Source organism: Dryobates pubescens, chromosome 29, assembly GCF_014839835.1.
Source record: "Dryobates pubescens isolate bDryPub1 chromosome 29, bDryPub1.pri, whole genome shotgun sequence".
Taxonomy (NCBI): domain Eukaryota; kingdom Metazoa; phylum Chordata; class Aves; order Piciformes; family Picidae; genus Dryobates; species Dryobates pubescens.
The window spans coordinates 5,406,659-5,420,677 of record NC_071640.1 but is presented as its reverse complement, the minus strand read 5'-3'; the positions used below and the strand labels follow the sequence as shown (position 1 = coordinate 5,420,677).

Sequence of the window (14,019 nt, the reverse complement as noted above, 5' to 3'; positions counted from 1 at the left end):
TTAAGATCCATTTGGGTGTTGAACAATAATGGTTACTTTAAAGGCATTTTGAATAAACTAATTTCAGACGAATGCATCTTCAAAACCAAGTGCTCCACAGATGTATCTCAGATCTGCTTTTCTCCACACCTGCCACCGTTCACACAGAACAAAACCTGCATTTGTTTCCATAGATTTTTCTGCCAGGATGTTTGTAGATGCCTCTTGGTTGTCATTCTTCTTAGGTGTCTTTCAGTCAGTGGCTCTTGTGGATTAAAATGAGGTTTAATTTCATATATTCCCATAACATGGGAAATCCTTTGTTGGTCCCCAGATCCAATCCATTTCTAAATGGTGTGTGTTTCTTCTGATTCATGTCTGAAATGTGGTCTTTCTTACTCCAGCTCCAGCTGTCTTTGCCCAAGCTCTGTCTTCTCTAAGCTAAGCACTGATTTAGACCTGTTGAAAAACTTCTCAAAGGAATTATTTTCCTATATTTTCATCAATCTTCTTCATTTACATTCTACTTTGCCCATCTTCTCTTCTACATCCAACATGCTCTTTGTCTTCTGGAGCCCTTCATAGCATGTAGCTTGTCATTGTCTGCCTCGGTGCCACGTCCCTGTTCTCTGTGATGCAGTTTCTCACCCATGTTCGAAATATTTCTCAAAGAAATACCTAGTGTCGTCTTTTGTGTCTCATTCCCCAGTGGAAATCTCTGCAACTGTTGTAAAACTAACACAAATATTTGCAAAACTAGCACTTTGCACTTTAACAAATTACTGCTTCAAAACTGCTTTTTTTCATATTGATCAGCCAAACCTGAGCTGTTTTTTTGGTGTTTTGGTTTTGTTTTTTTCAGTGGCTATGCTGAAACAACTCTTTGTAGTTCTGTAGTATCAAATTGTTCCTTCTGCTTTCTGCTGTCTGTCCAAGTGTATGTCCTGTACAGCCCCTTAAGCACTGAGCGGAGTTCTTTAATGTTTCATAATACAAGTTTAAAGAAAAAATGGCTTTCAAAACACTGCTGAAAGTCAGGTCACTGTGGTCTTTATGCAATCCCTGTAGTAGTTTATATGTTGTATTGCCTTTACATGAAATGTCTGTCACTAGAAAACTAAAGGTGGTTTGGTACATCCAAAGCTGATCCATTTATCTTAAGCCCTGGTTTTCCTGTAACTCCTTCAAATCGTACTGGAGGTGCATGGTTTTAAGGCTTTAGACATTTTTTTTTAATTCTTTTGTTGATAAACTGGAGGGTTGGAAGATGGACATGATACAGCTAATTAACTTTTACAGGTTCAGATTTTCCTGTGCTTGCTGACAGACTCTACTTTTGGACACGTTAATAAATGGCTGGTTTTCTGGAATACTGCACTCTTCCTGCTTCCTTTCATTACATTAGCCAAGGTTCCACTAGATGAGACATTTGCAGTCTTAAGACTTCCTGCCGAGGTTCAGACTTTGTATTTTTGAGATTGAAGCTGTCGTGTTCATGAAACTACTTAATTAGAAACACATTCATTTCAGTGCATGCTGGAGGAGCCTTGAGCAGCATAGCCAGGCACGCAGGGAAATTGAGCATTTGTGCAGCTGGCAGCTAAACCAGGGGTTTGTACTTTGAATATAAAATTACTGGATATTTGCTTGCTCCTGGAATGTGGCCATTGGAAGTGAAGAGATGTGGGTAAAAGAGATAGCATTTGTTGCAAATAAAACATGCAAAATGACAAATAAAAATACTCCTCAGCTGAGCAGCATGGTGTGTGGTAAAAATGTCTGTCTTGGATGTATGTTCTGGTTCTCATCTGTGGAATTCTCAAGGAAGCAGAACCTTAAGGATTTGTACTGAGTTAGTATCTGATATAACAGTGCCTCTGGGCTGTCTGTCATAAGGTGCTGTAGGTGCTGTTGTGGGTGAAGCATTCTTACCAGCCTGGGCAGTTCAGTAAGTTGTAACCTAATGTGATACACAGCACTTCAGTGTTCTGCAAATGAACTGGTAAAGGTTTATTTGAAGTTCTATGTGTTTAATGTCTTCAGAAAGGAAAAAATTGGTTTTATGTGGAATGTCTAGTACAGAGGCTGTTTCCATCTCTTGGTGCAGCACCCAGCAGAGCAGCAGTTGTAGGGGTATATTAATAAACATGATAAATATTAATAAGCATATCAGTAAGTAAATTTTTAAAGGTATTTCTCGTGAAAATGAGAAGCAGAGCAATTTTGGCTGGTCTGGTGTCTTGCAGTAGTCTTTTCAGCACTGTACTTCTCTTACTGAGCAGTAGGCACCAGTTTATAAAAGCAATATGGAAGATATTTTAATCCATGGCAGTACAGTGACATTTCTCTCATTTTTTTCATCTGAAATTGAAAATGAGCTCTTTAAGCTTCTGTATACAAAATGAAATGAGGCTCTATTTTAAAAGTTGTGTCTGTCTGTGTGCTTTCCATTTAACAGGCAGTATATGCCATATTTGCAATTAGCAGCTTTGGCATCCTCTTTGATGTCTTCTAATAAGCAGTGCAAATATAAGCTTTCCCTGATTAGCCGAGTGGGAGTCCTGTAATAAGCTTAATATTAGAAATACTCCATACACAAGGATACAACTTCCATTCAGTCTTGTTACATAGTCCATGGTGGTGTTTGCTAACATCATGGAGGAGAAGACAGAAAAGATCAATCTTTCTCTTAAATGTTAGTGTGCTGTTTGAGAACAGAAGTATCATGCTGTGCTTGAGGTTACAAATTTGGCCTAAGAGCCTCTTGGTGTATTTACATTCTGTGTTCTGAAGGGAATAGCAGTATCCATGGATATCCCAGTCACTCTAGAGTTTATCAGAATCTTCAGAAGTATTTTTCTATATTTTTTTATAAATGTAAACATTTTAGGATTTAAATTTATAAATTATTCAAAATATGTCTGGACCTATTTTAAAAGCATTTAAAACTTGCACTAGTGGATGCTGTGTATGCATTTGATTAACCACTTAAGACAGCAAGTTACATTTTCCTGAAGAATCCTTTCAGAAAATATCTTTTTTTCCCCCAATTGTAATAGTACTGTTTGTTTTTTAAAAGAAGACCTCAGTGTTACAGATCTGTTTAATAGCTGTCCCTGTGTGTCTGTCTTACCTTAGACATTCTGATGTAAAGAAAAATTAGTCTTACAGTGCTGAGAGGATGTTGCATAGTAAGAAAAGTCCTTTGAATATGAAAGAAAATTTTCTTCACTTGTTGTTTGCTTCTATGTATATTTGTTTAAAGTAAAATCTAAATCCAATGCCCTGGTGTCTTCCTGTAGCTGGTTTATAAGTCATATATGTTAATCTAGTGTGATGAGAATGTAAAGCTAGCTTTTCTTCCTCTTTGCAGTGCCCCAATGCCCTACCTCATTGGAATACATTTAAGTTTGATGGAGGTAAGTCTTTCTCATAATTTCTGAAACTATATATAGTTTTATGATTTAGAGCCAAATTCTGCAAGCAATTATATATTCATTCATATGCTTAAAAATGAAATAATCCTGTTGATTTGGGAGTGTTGAAAGAATTGAAGTGAAGCATTCATGATAATGGTAAATCTTAAGGCAGTTCTGTTTGCTACCTTGTTCTCTTTGGGTGTGCAGTTCAGCAGTCAGTGACAAGCTCACGTTGTGCTCCCCTCTCCATCCTGTTGCTTCATTTAATCAGTTTGCTGCTTTCGTTTGACGCTGTATTCACAAAGGCAGAGTTGCTATTAAACCAAAATGTTGACAGTTACAGTTCTCTTTTAGGCTTTTGCAGACAGATTGTAATTTTTTTAATGTTCAAAAGATCTGAAAAGAAGGAACTTGCTGTTAATGTTAACACAAAGCTGGCAGAAAACCAGCCCTCACAGAAAGCTTCACATATAAACAATTCAGAGTAATTCATGTGACTTTTTAAAAACACTAAAAGTGGAAATGGCACGTTTGCTTTTGCTTCCAGTACTGGTGAAACAGTTGATGACTTTCCTCAAAAGTATCTGGAGGACAACATAAGCTATTAATTTAGCTCCCTATGAAAATCCTAGTCCTTATTAATTGTGCCACTTTACACAGGAAGTCTGAACAACGTGTATGTGCTCAGTGTGGGACGTGGTATTCCTGCCCAGAGAGCAGTGCCTCTCTGCGGGCTCTTAAATTAGCAGCAGTGTTGAACTGGTCTGAGTTGCAAATGCCCTTCGAAGTTAATTGACTTGTTTCCCTGCTTCAGATAGCTCTGTTTGGCAATTTAGGCTCAGTGTTTAGGATATGTGACAACATCCAAACTGAGGTTTACATCACATAAAGTAATGCATATTGCTAGAATATTTGTGACTCTCTTGTCCATAGAAGTGTGTCATTACTCTAGAAATATTGATCAAACATTCTCTTTTACTACGTTATGTGTGTAATAATGATCCTCTAGGTCTGTGTGTGCTGAAATTCAGACTAGTATGCCGTGGAACTTCACCCTTTTTCCACTGTTGATGTGAACTGATTTTAGAGGTCAACTTTTTTTCATGAGAAACTGGATGAAACATGAGGCATCTTTTTTTTTTTTTCCTTCTTTTTCTTCCTCTCCATCCTGAGCACACCTGATTTATTTAATTTTTAATGTCCTTCATATTGCTAAATGAAGTACAGAATTGCAGTACAATGTGTTGGTGAATAAGCAATTCTTTTAGAAGTCACCATGCACTGTGTTTGCAAACCACATTCTTGTGTTAAAGGGGTTTCTGATCATTTACCCTTGAGTACTGCATAAACAGGACTGAAGTAACATCTAGGAAGAAATAGCCTAGCATGTGTTTTTCATATTGAGGATGAGCCTTGTTGCCCCCTGTCTGTAGCAGGTAATCATTGATTTGTTTATTATGGTATCTGTCTTTGAAAGAGAAGGAATAGACCTGGTAGAAGATGGGGTAATATCTTCATACAGATACTTTTCAGCTGTCCCATATATTTTTGCTCGCATAGAGCAATGTGGTTAGCCTGGCAATGTAGAAAAAAAATTTATTAGTTACACCTCAAGTTGCTTTGCACGATGTCTCACTCCTGCCTTGCTACATAAAACCATTACCCTTTCCTTTGTCTCAGTGTTTCAGATTGCAGGGCTCTGTAGGCCTTCCAAACTCCATCTGTAAGAACTCAGAAAAAGGAGTTGTTCTTGGAGAAGCCAATTTTCATCCGTTTTAGTAACTTGTGAAAAAATCTGTTTTGTACTAAATCCAGTATGGCTTTTGAATAGCCAGAGATTCTGGAACACAGACACACTTTGGCAAAGAACAGTTATTCCAAGTGCCTTATGAAATAAATTAAATAAATAAACCAAACTGTCTTCACTCTGCTCTTAAGGATGAATTGAATGCTTCCAGATAGAAATGCATCTTCCAGCTAACTGAGCTTTTTCCACTGGAAAATAAAATAAAATCCCATAGCGGGCTGTTGTGTCTATTCGTTGGCAAGTTCCGTGTCATTCCTCTGTACCTTGGGCAAAGGAAAGGTGACATTTGTCAGAGAAGCTGCTCAGTCCCTGGTTTACCTTTTTGCCTGTTTTCAATGCTGAAAGCTGAGTGCTCTTTGTCTTTTTCTTCACATGTAGGTATAAAATAGTGTGTTTATTTGTTAGAATAACAGTAGTAGCAACAGTCATTTTTCCCTCATGATCTAGCAATTGTGTATTTTTAAAAACACAATGTATTCATTTCTCCATATCAAAATACTTTCATCAACTACACCTGAAACCTGCTGTCATTGTTCAGTATTTGTTTTTCTTCGAATCCTGAAATTTCAGCAAATAGATCTTTAGATGTGTTTTATTGATCCACATGTTCTTGTTTCAGGATGAGGGATTAATTCCCCAATCTTCTATTAAAGTTAAGACACATGGACTCTTTATCTGCTGTAGAGCCCCACAGGAGTGATTGCAGTTACATATGGGCTCAGGGTTCTGCTCTGGCAGCTCCCATTGCAGAATTTGTCATTGTCGCACAAATGCGAGTGGAGGCCTAAACTTGCATAGAAAAAGCTCTTGTGTAATGGAGAGGCTGAATTTGGAATGTAGGAAAAAACTATTTTCTAGCGCTAATGTTGTTTCTGTGGGGTTTTGGAATGGTCCTCTGGAAGAATATAGCAGAAGCGCTAATGATTTTAAGCAAAACCCCCTCGCTCTCACCTTGAAAGAGCTTTTCTAAACCATTTTGTATCTTAAAGTTAGTTTGCAGTTTCCTGTGTTCCACGGGGCCTTTGTAGAAGGAGCAGTTATTTTAATGGAAAATGACAAATTTTTCTTCTGATTAAAATATCAAGCATATCCATTGACTGTTAAATCTAATTTGCTGTGACTGAAATGTTCTCTAGTGAGATAAGATAATCTCCTGTTATAGGTCAGAGGGCTCCAACTGATTTATGAGGGAAAATCTTGGTAGAAAATATAGAGCTGTGTTTTGTGCTCTTATTTTTTCAGCCTTTCTATCATCACCTAGTTAGTCATTCTTTATAAGATTTCCATTTAGCAATCCATAAAGTGACTTCAAAGAAAGCTAAAAGTTTATAAGCTGTTGGATAAGCAAGGCTGGAGCTATCACATGAATAATGGAACATGCTTACGGAACTAATTGAATTCATATTAGATGAAGATAAGTACTTAGTACTGATAAATAATGAGATAGGAAAATTAAATTATCAAATGAGCACATCCCTTTCATAATCTTGTTTTATTTTTGATCTGTGTACTGTATGTTGTTTCAGTGTTCAAATTATATTAAATTGACCTTTGTGTTGTAAGTGGTGTCAAACTTAGCTGGCAGCCTTTTGCATTTTGTCATAGTAAACGATTGTTTCAGCAACCGTTCCTGTAGGAAAGGTTATTAGTGTGAGGGTGCTGATGGAGGAGGAATGCCCTTGACCTAGTGGACTACCTATTGGAATCCAGGCACATATGGTTGTGATTTACCAGTGGGGACAGTTGTGTTTAGCTGTCAGATCCTGAGCTACTAGCAGCATACTCCTTGGTACCTAGCTTCCAGTCAGTCCCGTAACAGTAACGTCAGCCCTTTCCTTTTTATGTTCTATTTGGGGCACAAATCCAACCTTTAGAGTTAAATTCAATGGTTAGAAAAGTATTTCTTACACTTCTTTTGGGTAATATTGCAGTCACTTAGGAACTATTTCTGTGAGTTAAGAATTTTAATGGCTGGAAGATTATCCAGAGCAAATTTGTGTGTGAAACCTCAGTGTTTGTCAAAGTGGTTTTTTTGGCATTTTTCCTAAGCATAAAGGATAACCTACAGAAGCAGGTCTGCAATTCTTTTTTTTTTTTTCCCTTTTCCTTTTTTTCTTTTCTTTTCTTCAACATAGTATGAGTAAAGATGTTCATATAAAGGAAAGAAATTTCACTAAAATTCATGCTGTGTTTAATATGTTAGGACACAGCAGTCCTACCTTATACAGAGAGATGAATGGAGAGCTGTGTTCAGTCTTCTGAAACACCCCCCCCCCACACACACATTTTGGAAACACTTTTTGGCACATTTACCTGGTCTTTTCTGGTAGGTCTGAGGATGCTTTGTTTGTGATCCAGTCTGATAAGATGCCAGTTAACATGCACAAAGCCTGAGCTAACCTGCTCTGAGAAACAGGTTTCATCATCTTGGGCTTAGTCTTGACAGTGCCACATGGTTTTCCTTTGCTGCAAAGGACACCATGGGACTTCACTGACCACTGGCATCTTCCAGTGGCAGTAATAATTGCTATATTTTTTTGATTAGGGTGAGAATAATATTTAGCTTTTTCCACCCATCCATGCATAGTAAATCTCTGCTTTTTCTGAAGGAATGGCTTTTTCTTTTTTAACAGGGTTTAAATGAAGGGGTTATTTATACTCTTAAATCCAGGTCTTAAAAAATTAAATGCCGTTTAGTCACAGATATGATAAATATGGCTATATATGGTTTCAGGAGTATTCTTATGGAATGCTCTTTCATCCAATCATTGGAAAAAGGAAAATAATAGCTGTTTTAATAAGAGCTTCTCTGGGGGGGGAGGGGTCCTGGCGGGGTAAGTTCTAAGACAGACAAATGCTGCAGTACCCAGTGACTTGCCAGTAAGCAGAGAAGGGTTTTTTTTCTGTTGTACACAAGCGTTAGACCAGTGCTAGTGATGTTTGTCACTCAGTTGGCAACAGCTGCTTGTGATAAGGATCTTGAGAATCACCTGTACAGGATCAGGGTACTGCACGTCAAGGGTGGGAGATGGGCGGAAGGGTGGGAGATGCACAGGAGGGGGCAGCAGCCCACCTGCTGGGCACACATCAAAGGGCTGAGAGGTCAGGGGGCACATCCCGCTTAACCAGATTTGTCTGTTGAATAGCTATTTCAGATTGTAAATCTAAGGGTGATTTCATTAAGTCCTTCTGGCTGCTGTTGGGGCATGAAATAATAAAATTTTATATCCATTGCCTTTCCTGCTTCTGGCAGCCAGATTGACACATTGTTGTCTGCAGTGTTGTGTTTGTCTTAAGAAAATAAATGGAAACTATTAACTAAGTAGAGACAAGTCATTAAGCAAATGGAGTTTAGACTTGTTGTGAATCATAATCATTCCCAATGTAATGTACAAACTATCCACTAAGGAGTAAGACTTCTACCTTTCCAAAAGAATTGTTGGAAGACATATTTTCTGTTACCTTTTTTTAATGTTGATCACTTTTGTAGCTGGTTATGAAACCTCATGATCAACTTGGTTTATGTTTTGGCACCAGTGTAGCCATGAAATTATGCAAATGTGGCTGGGTGGGGGAGCATGATGGTGGGGGGTTTGTTTGTTTTGTTTTTAAAAGAACTAATCAACAAAATTCTTTCAGATGAGCCATTTATTTGGGATTTCTTATGGTAGGAAATAACAAAAACTGCTAGGTGTAGACAGTGAAAATAAAACAGCATTTAGTATAAAGTGATGCTAGTATTATTGAGAGATATTGCTTCTAACAAGTGATCTGAGTGAGAGAGAAGAGCACCACTCAATACTTCTATTAGACTGTAGTTTCTCAGTGTTTTTGCAAACTTTCACATAAAACATTTAAATTACTTCATGTGTTTGGCTGCTTGTGAGCAGGACAGACACACTAACTGCTGCTTATTTACTGACCTGGTGTTTAAGGCCCCCTGGAGTTTGTTTGAAAAGTTAAGAGATTTTCACAGTAAAGGTGCCATTTCTGAAATTTAAAGTGCTCTTTTCACCAGGAGATAAGTTCTCTCTGATTAAGTCGGTAATTCTTACTAAGCCATGTTTATAGAGGCCATAAACAATGGGTTCAGTGTGCTTGTTAAACCAGCTTTCCATACCTCTCCACTCTTTTAAAAAGAGACGTTTAAAATAAAAGGCAGGTGTAGATGTTAGTTCGAATTGATGTTTTGTAGATGATTAATTATGGCTACAAGTAATTTAGTAAGGATGGTTAAGAAAGGTTAGCAGTACTTGTGTGATGCACGTTTTCACTGAATCACTTCTTTTGACTCAGCAAGTCCCTAGTCTGTAGTAAAATTAGATAAGGAAACTGTAATGTTTGTATTTTGCCTTGTTCTTTGCTGCTGGTTGGTTTTTTTTCCCCACAAAATATGAACATACATTAATTTAGTCCACTTTATTTAACAGATACCACTTTATTTGTGAAATTTGTTTAAATATTCAGGAAACTGTGAAATGTGGAATGTGACTGTATATGACTTAGCTCCTGTCCCTTCATGTTTTGAGAAAATTACACCACCACACCAGCTACCTGTGAAAATGATCTACATGTAGTTGTGATTCATAGAGTCCAAAGGGATTTTGTGTAAGAGATGCAGTTGGATGCTGGGAATTTTTACTGAAATGCCAACAAGAGAGCAAATACTTCTATTTCCAGGTCAGTTGGGCTGATAGGTGCTATGTTTAGTGAAAGAGCCATGTGATCATTTGACAGAAGCTGTATCAGAGATAATAGTGGAAAATAACAAAACCAGAGAAGGATTAAGGTGAACTGGTCAGTTTGCCTTTCTCTAGGATGAGCCACAGCTCCATCGCTGAAAAAAGGTATTTTTTCAAATGCCTTGCACAACTGATGCTATAAATCAAGTTAGTCTCAAGTGTTTTATTAAATTTGAGGGTTACTTTCTCCAGGGAAATCCACTGTCTTAGGGCAAATATTGAGAAGTTTTATGATAAGGTTGTGCTCTTCATGGTGTAAAGGTGTGGCACAGCAGAGTTTAATACTAGTTTTCAGACACAATTATTTCTGGGTCATGCGTGGAGATAATTATGTTGATCAGCATTTATAGTCCTTGCACCATGAGCGGCATCCTTTTGTGCTATACCCTTTGGCAGATACCCACGTGTCACAAGCCTGTTCTTTGCTACAGAAAACCACAGCCTTTTGCTGAAGGGAATCTGCAGATTCCTCACCAAAGTTGCAAAAGCACCCACTGACAAGTTCAAGCACGTTTGTTGCTTCTTCGGCAAGAATCAAAGAAAGGAGGTTTTAATTCCTTCTGTCTTGTCCTGCTAGCACTTGATTTTGACAGGCTTCTGGCTTTGGTTAAGTATATTGCAAGACCTTTTTGTTGGAGCTTTTTAGACTCCTCTGAGTATAAGTGAGATTTTTAATTTTCTGAAACAGGAAGGAGCAAATCAGTTTGTCTGGTGCTTCCGGACTCCTAGAAGGAGCAAGACTCCTGGGTTGCTTTAGAGTTTATCAGATGCAGCCAACAGAGTGACCTTTGGTTCCTGCAATGTAGAGGAAAGTACCTGGTTTGTCATGAGCTACTTGTGCTTTTTATATGGAAAGCATTAAATGTAATATTCTTCCCTTTAAGTTAAAGACATTTCTCATGGAAGACCTAAACTTAAATGCCTACAAAGTGGTGTTTGTAGTTGTTGCCCCCTTTTTTTTTACTCCCCCCTAAGTACACAGCAGTTTTCTTTATAGACAGGGGACTGAGCCTTAAAAACTGAAGGTAATTATTTAGATGCCTAAGGCTCAACTTTGCCATTGTTTTAGAGCTTCAGTTCCTTTCTTTTAAAGGAAGCAATTCCCCTCACCCTGCAAAACCTTAATTAAAAATTGAGTATGTTTTTGTTAGTCTTCCTCTTCAATAACTTGCATTTGGTCTTACACATAGGTTTGTAGGTATTTATACACATGTTTACAGTGGCACTGGGAAATTTCCTGAATTACCATTTGCTATAGTTCCACTTTTTTTAGTTTTTGATTTTTCAAAGCTTTATTTGAAGAGGGCTTAGATATGTATGACTGGTCAATAAAAAACAACCAAACTAAGCAATTCAATTATCTTGTTAGTGGAAAAAGTGTTAAATATTTAAATGCCGCTCTGTTTCATATCCGTGATGCATTTACCGTTGTTTAAGCAGGGAAATAGTCTGACAGTGTTTAAATGTGATTAGATCACCAATACCTTTAAAGACTGATAGTCAAAGTTATAAATGATTGTTATTTTCAGAAACAGGTCATGCTTTTGTGTCTCCATGTATTGTTACAGATGATGTTAACTCTCAAAACAGAGATACGTTTCTGAATTCATGGAAGTAGGATGAAAAAGTTTAGACTCGGTATACATTAAGAGACCAGGATATGGTGGAGTTATTTTTCTCTCTGCCTTTTTCTTCTTTAAATTTTCAAATTTTTTATTCTCTGGTGGTGTCTGGTTTACTTAACTACAATAGTAAACTTGCCTCTGTTGGAGTTCCAACATTCAACGTGGAATTTGGAAACCAGTTCCCATCCCTGACTTACTGTAACTCTTAACTCCTAGAAAAGGCACAGTTTGTTGTTTAAATTGGTTTCTAAATATGAAAATATTTACTTGAAATCTTGACTCAGCTAGAAACTGTTTAATGTGCAAACGGGATACCAGAGTGGAGACAAACCTTAGTTGAGGTGCTTGATAAATCTTCACTAGAATAATCACAAGCAGTAACTCTGGTTTCAAAAATTTCAGAATGCACAATGTGAAGAACTTCCCTCTGTACACTGAAGGTTAACTTGTCAGCATTCTAAAATGTGAATGAATAAAACAAATGACAGACAGGATGGTTGGTTGGTTGTAAAAGGCTGGAAGTTTTGTAATGCCACATTTTTATGCCATCACTTGTGTCCTTTATGCATAAAATTTAACTCTTCATACTTACATTTCCCTTTCCCTTTCTGTGAATTTACTCATGTTTAGAAAGTAAGAAACATGGCCCTGGAGGATGTGGTGATTCTTAATGTAGACACCAATACACTGGAAACTCCTTTTGATGACCTTCAGAGCCTTCCTAACGATGTGGTATGTATCAAGTGATTTATCCAACTATTTCATTACTTAAAAGTGTAAATCCTTTTGACCTGCTCAGTTTGGAACTGAGATCTCTTGTTGTGTTACTCTGGTCATTGTAAGTAAACTGCCTTAACTTGATTCTTTTCTGGTTTGAGGTGTTAAGGAATGATATTGCAGGCATATATAGCCTTCTAATACATACATACATACATAGCCTTCTAATGAAAATTAGCTAATCCTCACAAGAATTAAAGTGATACAGCAACAGCACTTGTGGAATGGCATGTGCAAATTTCAGATGATCTGAAGAGTTTGTCTTTTATGGGTAAAAAAAGACAAATTCAGAACATGGTCATGGTATATCTGAACAGAAAAAAAAGGTTCAAACTTCTTTCTTCATGAAGTGAAGAAATATTGCCACTTTGAACCACCTTCATCTGTTCCATTAGGGGGAAAAAAATTACTGCATTTGTAGATAACCTTTGTTTTCAAACTGAATTTTGTGGATTTTTTTTTCTGTGACTTCCTCCAGGTGAGCTGTGCATTTTATATCCTGAGTTAGGATGTCAAATGGGTTACTTCATCTTCTGTTCTAGCACTGCTCAGTGCATGTAATTCAGAACTAATTTTCTTTCTCATTCAAAGTATTTATTATTAACTTACTTATTTTTTAATAACTTGATAGAAAGGTTGTATAAATACTTGATCTTTTCCCCTTAATGGGGCAAAAATGCATCCAGCTTGCTACTTGCTGCTGTGGTCATCTTCACTAAAGAAGCTGAGAGTGAAAAGCAGTAAAGTGAGTAAGAATTTTTGAGAAGCTATTTTTAAGTCAGAGGTTGACTGTTTAGGAGAAAATGGCAGGGGGAAATCTGGATTTCTTTTACTAGTTCAAAATATTGTGCTAACAGATCTATACCTTTTTAACTTCAGTTGAGAAATAAAATTGATATGCCTGGAGCTCAATATAAGCTGTTCTGTTTGAGGAAAAACTCAAGTAATGGTGAATACCCAGTGCCTCCTACTGTGACATCCCATCATTTCGCTGTGATCTGTGATGTGATCCATTCTTCGAAAACAGTGAGCTGGGGATGAAAGGTCCATCTTGATTGTGAACATTTTGGCTTTAGCAAAGCATTTAGTCTATAAAAGTTACTTCCATGAATTTTTCTGGCTTTATATAGTTTTTCATTTTGATTTCACTCCCAGCATCCAAATGTGCCAGCTGGGCATCGTTCGTGCCATTATCCCCAACCAGGGGAATGACAGACTTGTAAATTTAATGGAATTATGTAAGAAATGTCTGGATATGGCGAGTGCAGGGCCTCAGACATGGATATGATTTGTCAACAATCAAGTATTATATTAGATTTTATGGGACTTCATTAAAGGAGCTGTTGTAGGCGCACTGTAGAACATCAGAAGAGACTTCACCAATAAACACAGAACTTCAAGCTTTGGAATGTAATAAATTTTAAGAGACTTCCTTCCTTTCATTATTTACTTTTACTTCACTTTTATAACAGTAGAGAGTTGTGTTTTATTAGTTCAAATTTCTTGATTTGGTTTTCCACAGGTCTATTTAAAAGCTACATGTTATCTTGGAGGATGTTTGGAGCATAGCAGAGGAAGTGCTGCCAGCAAATTCAATTAACTGGCATGGCTCACAAATAGCATACATGGGGTATTTTTTTATTTCTTTTTTTTCACAACTGCTATATAAA

General features: G+C 37.2%; 1 protein-coding gene across 3 annotated transcripts in view; it reads left to right on the top strand.

Moving 5' to 3' along the window:
• DENND1A (DENN domain containing 1A) overlaps positions 1 to 14,019 on the top strand; it is a 198,403-nt gene that overhangs the window by 104,699 nt on the left and 79,685 nt on the right. For all 3 annotated transcript variants that reach the window (XM_054174197.1, XM_054174196.1, XM_054174198.1), the window contains exons 11-12: positions 3,353 to 3,398; positions 12,203 to 12,304. In XM_054174197.1, the coding sequence (XP_054030172.1) occupies positions 3,353 to 3,398; positions 12,203 to 12,304 (148 nt within the window). The remainder of the gene's footprint in view (positions 1 to 3,352; positions 3,399 to 12,202; positions 12,305 to 14,019) is intronic.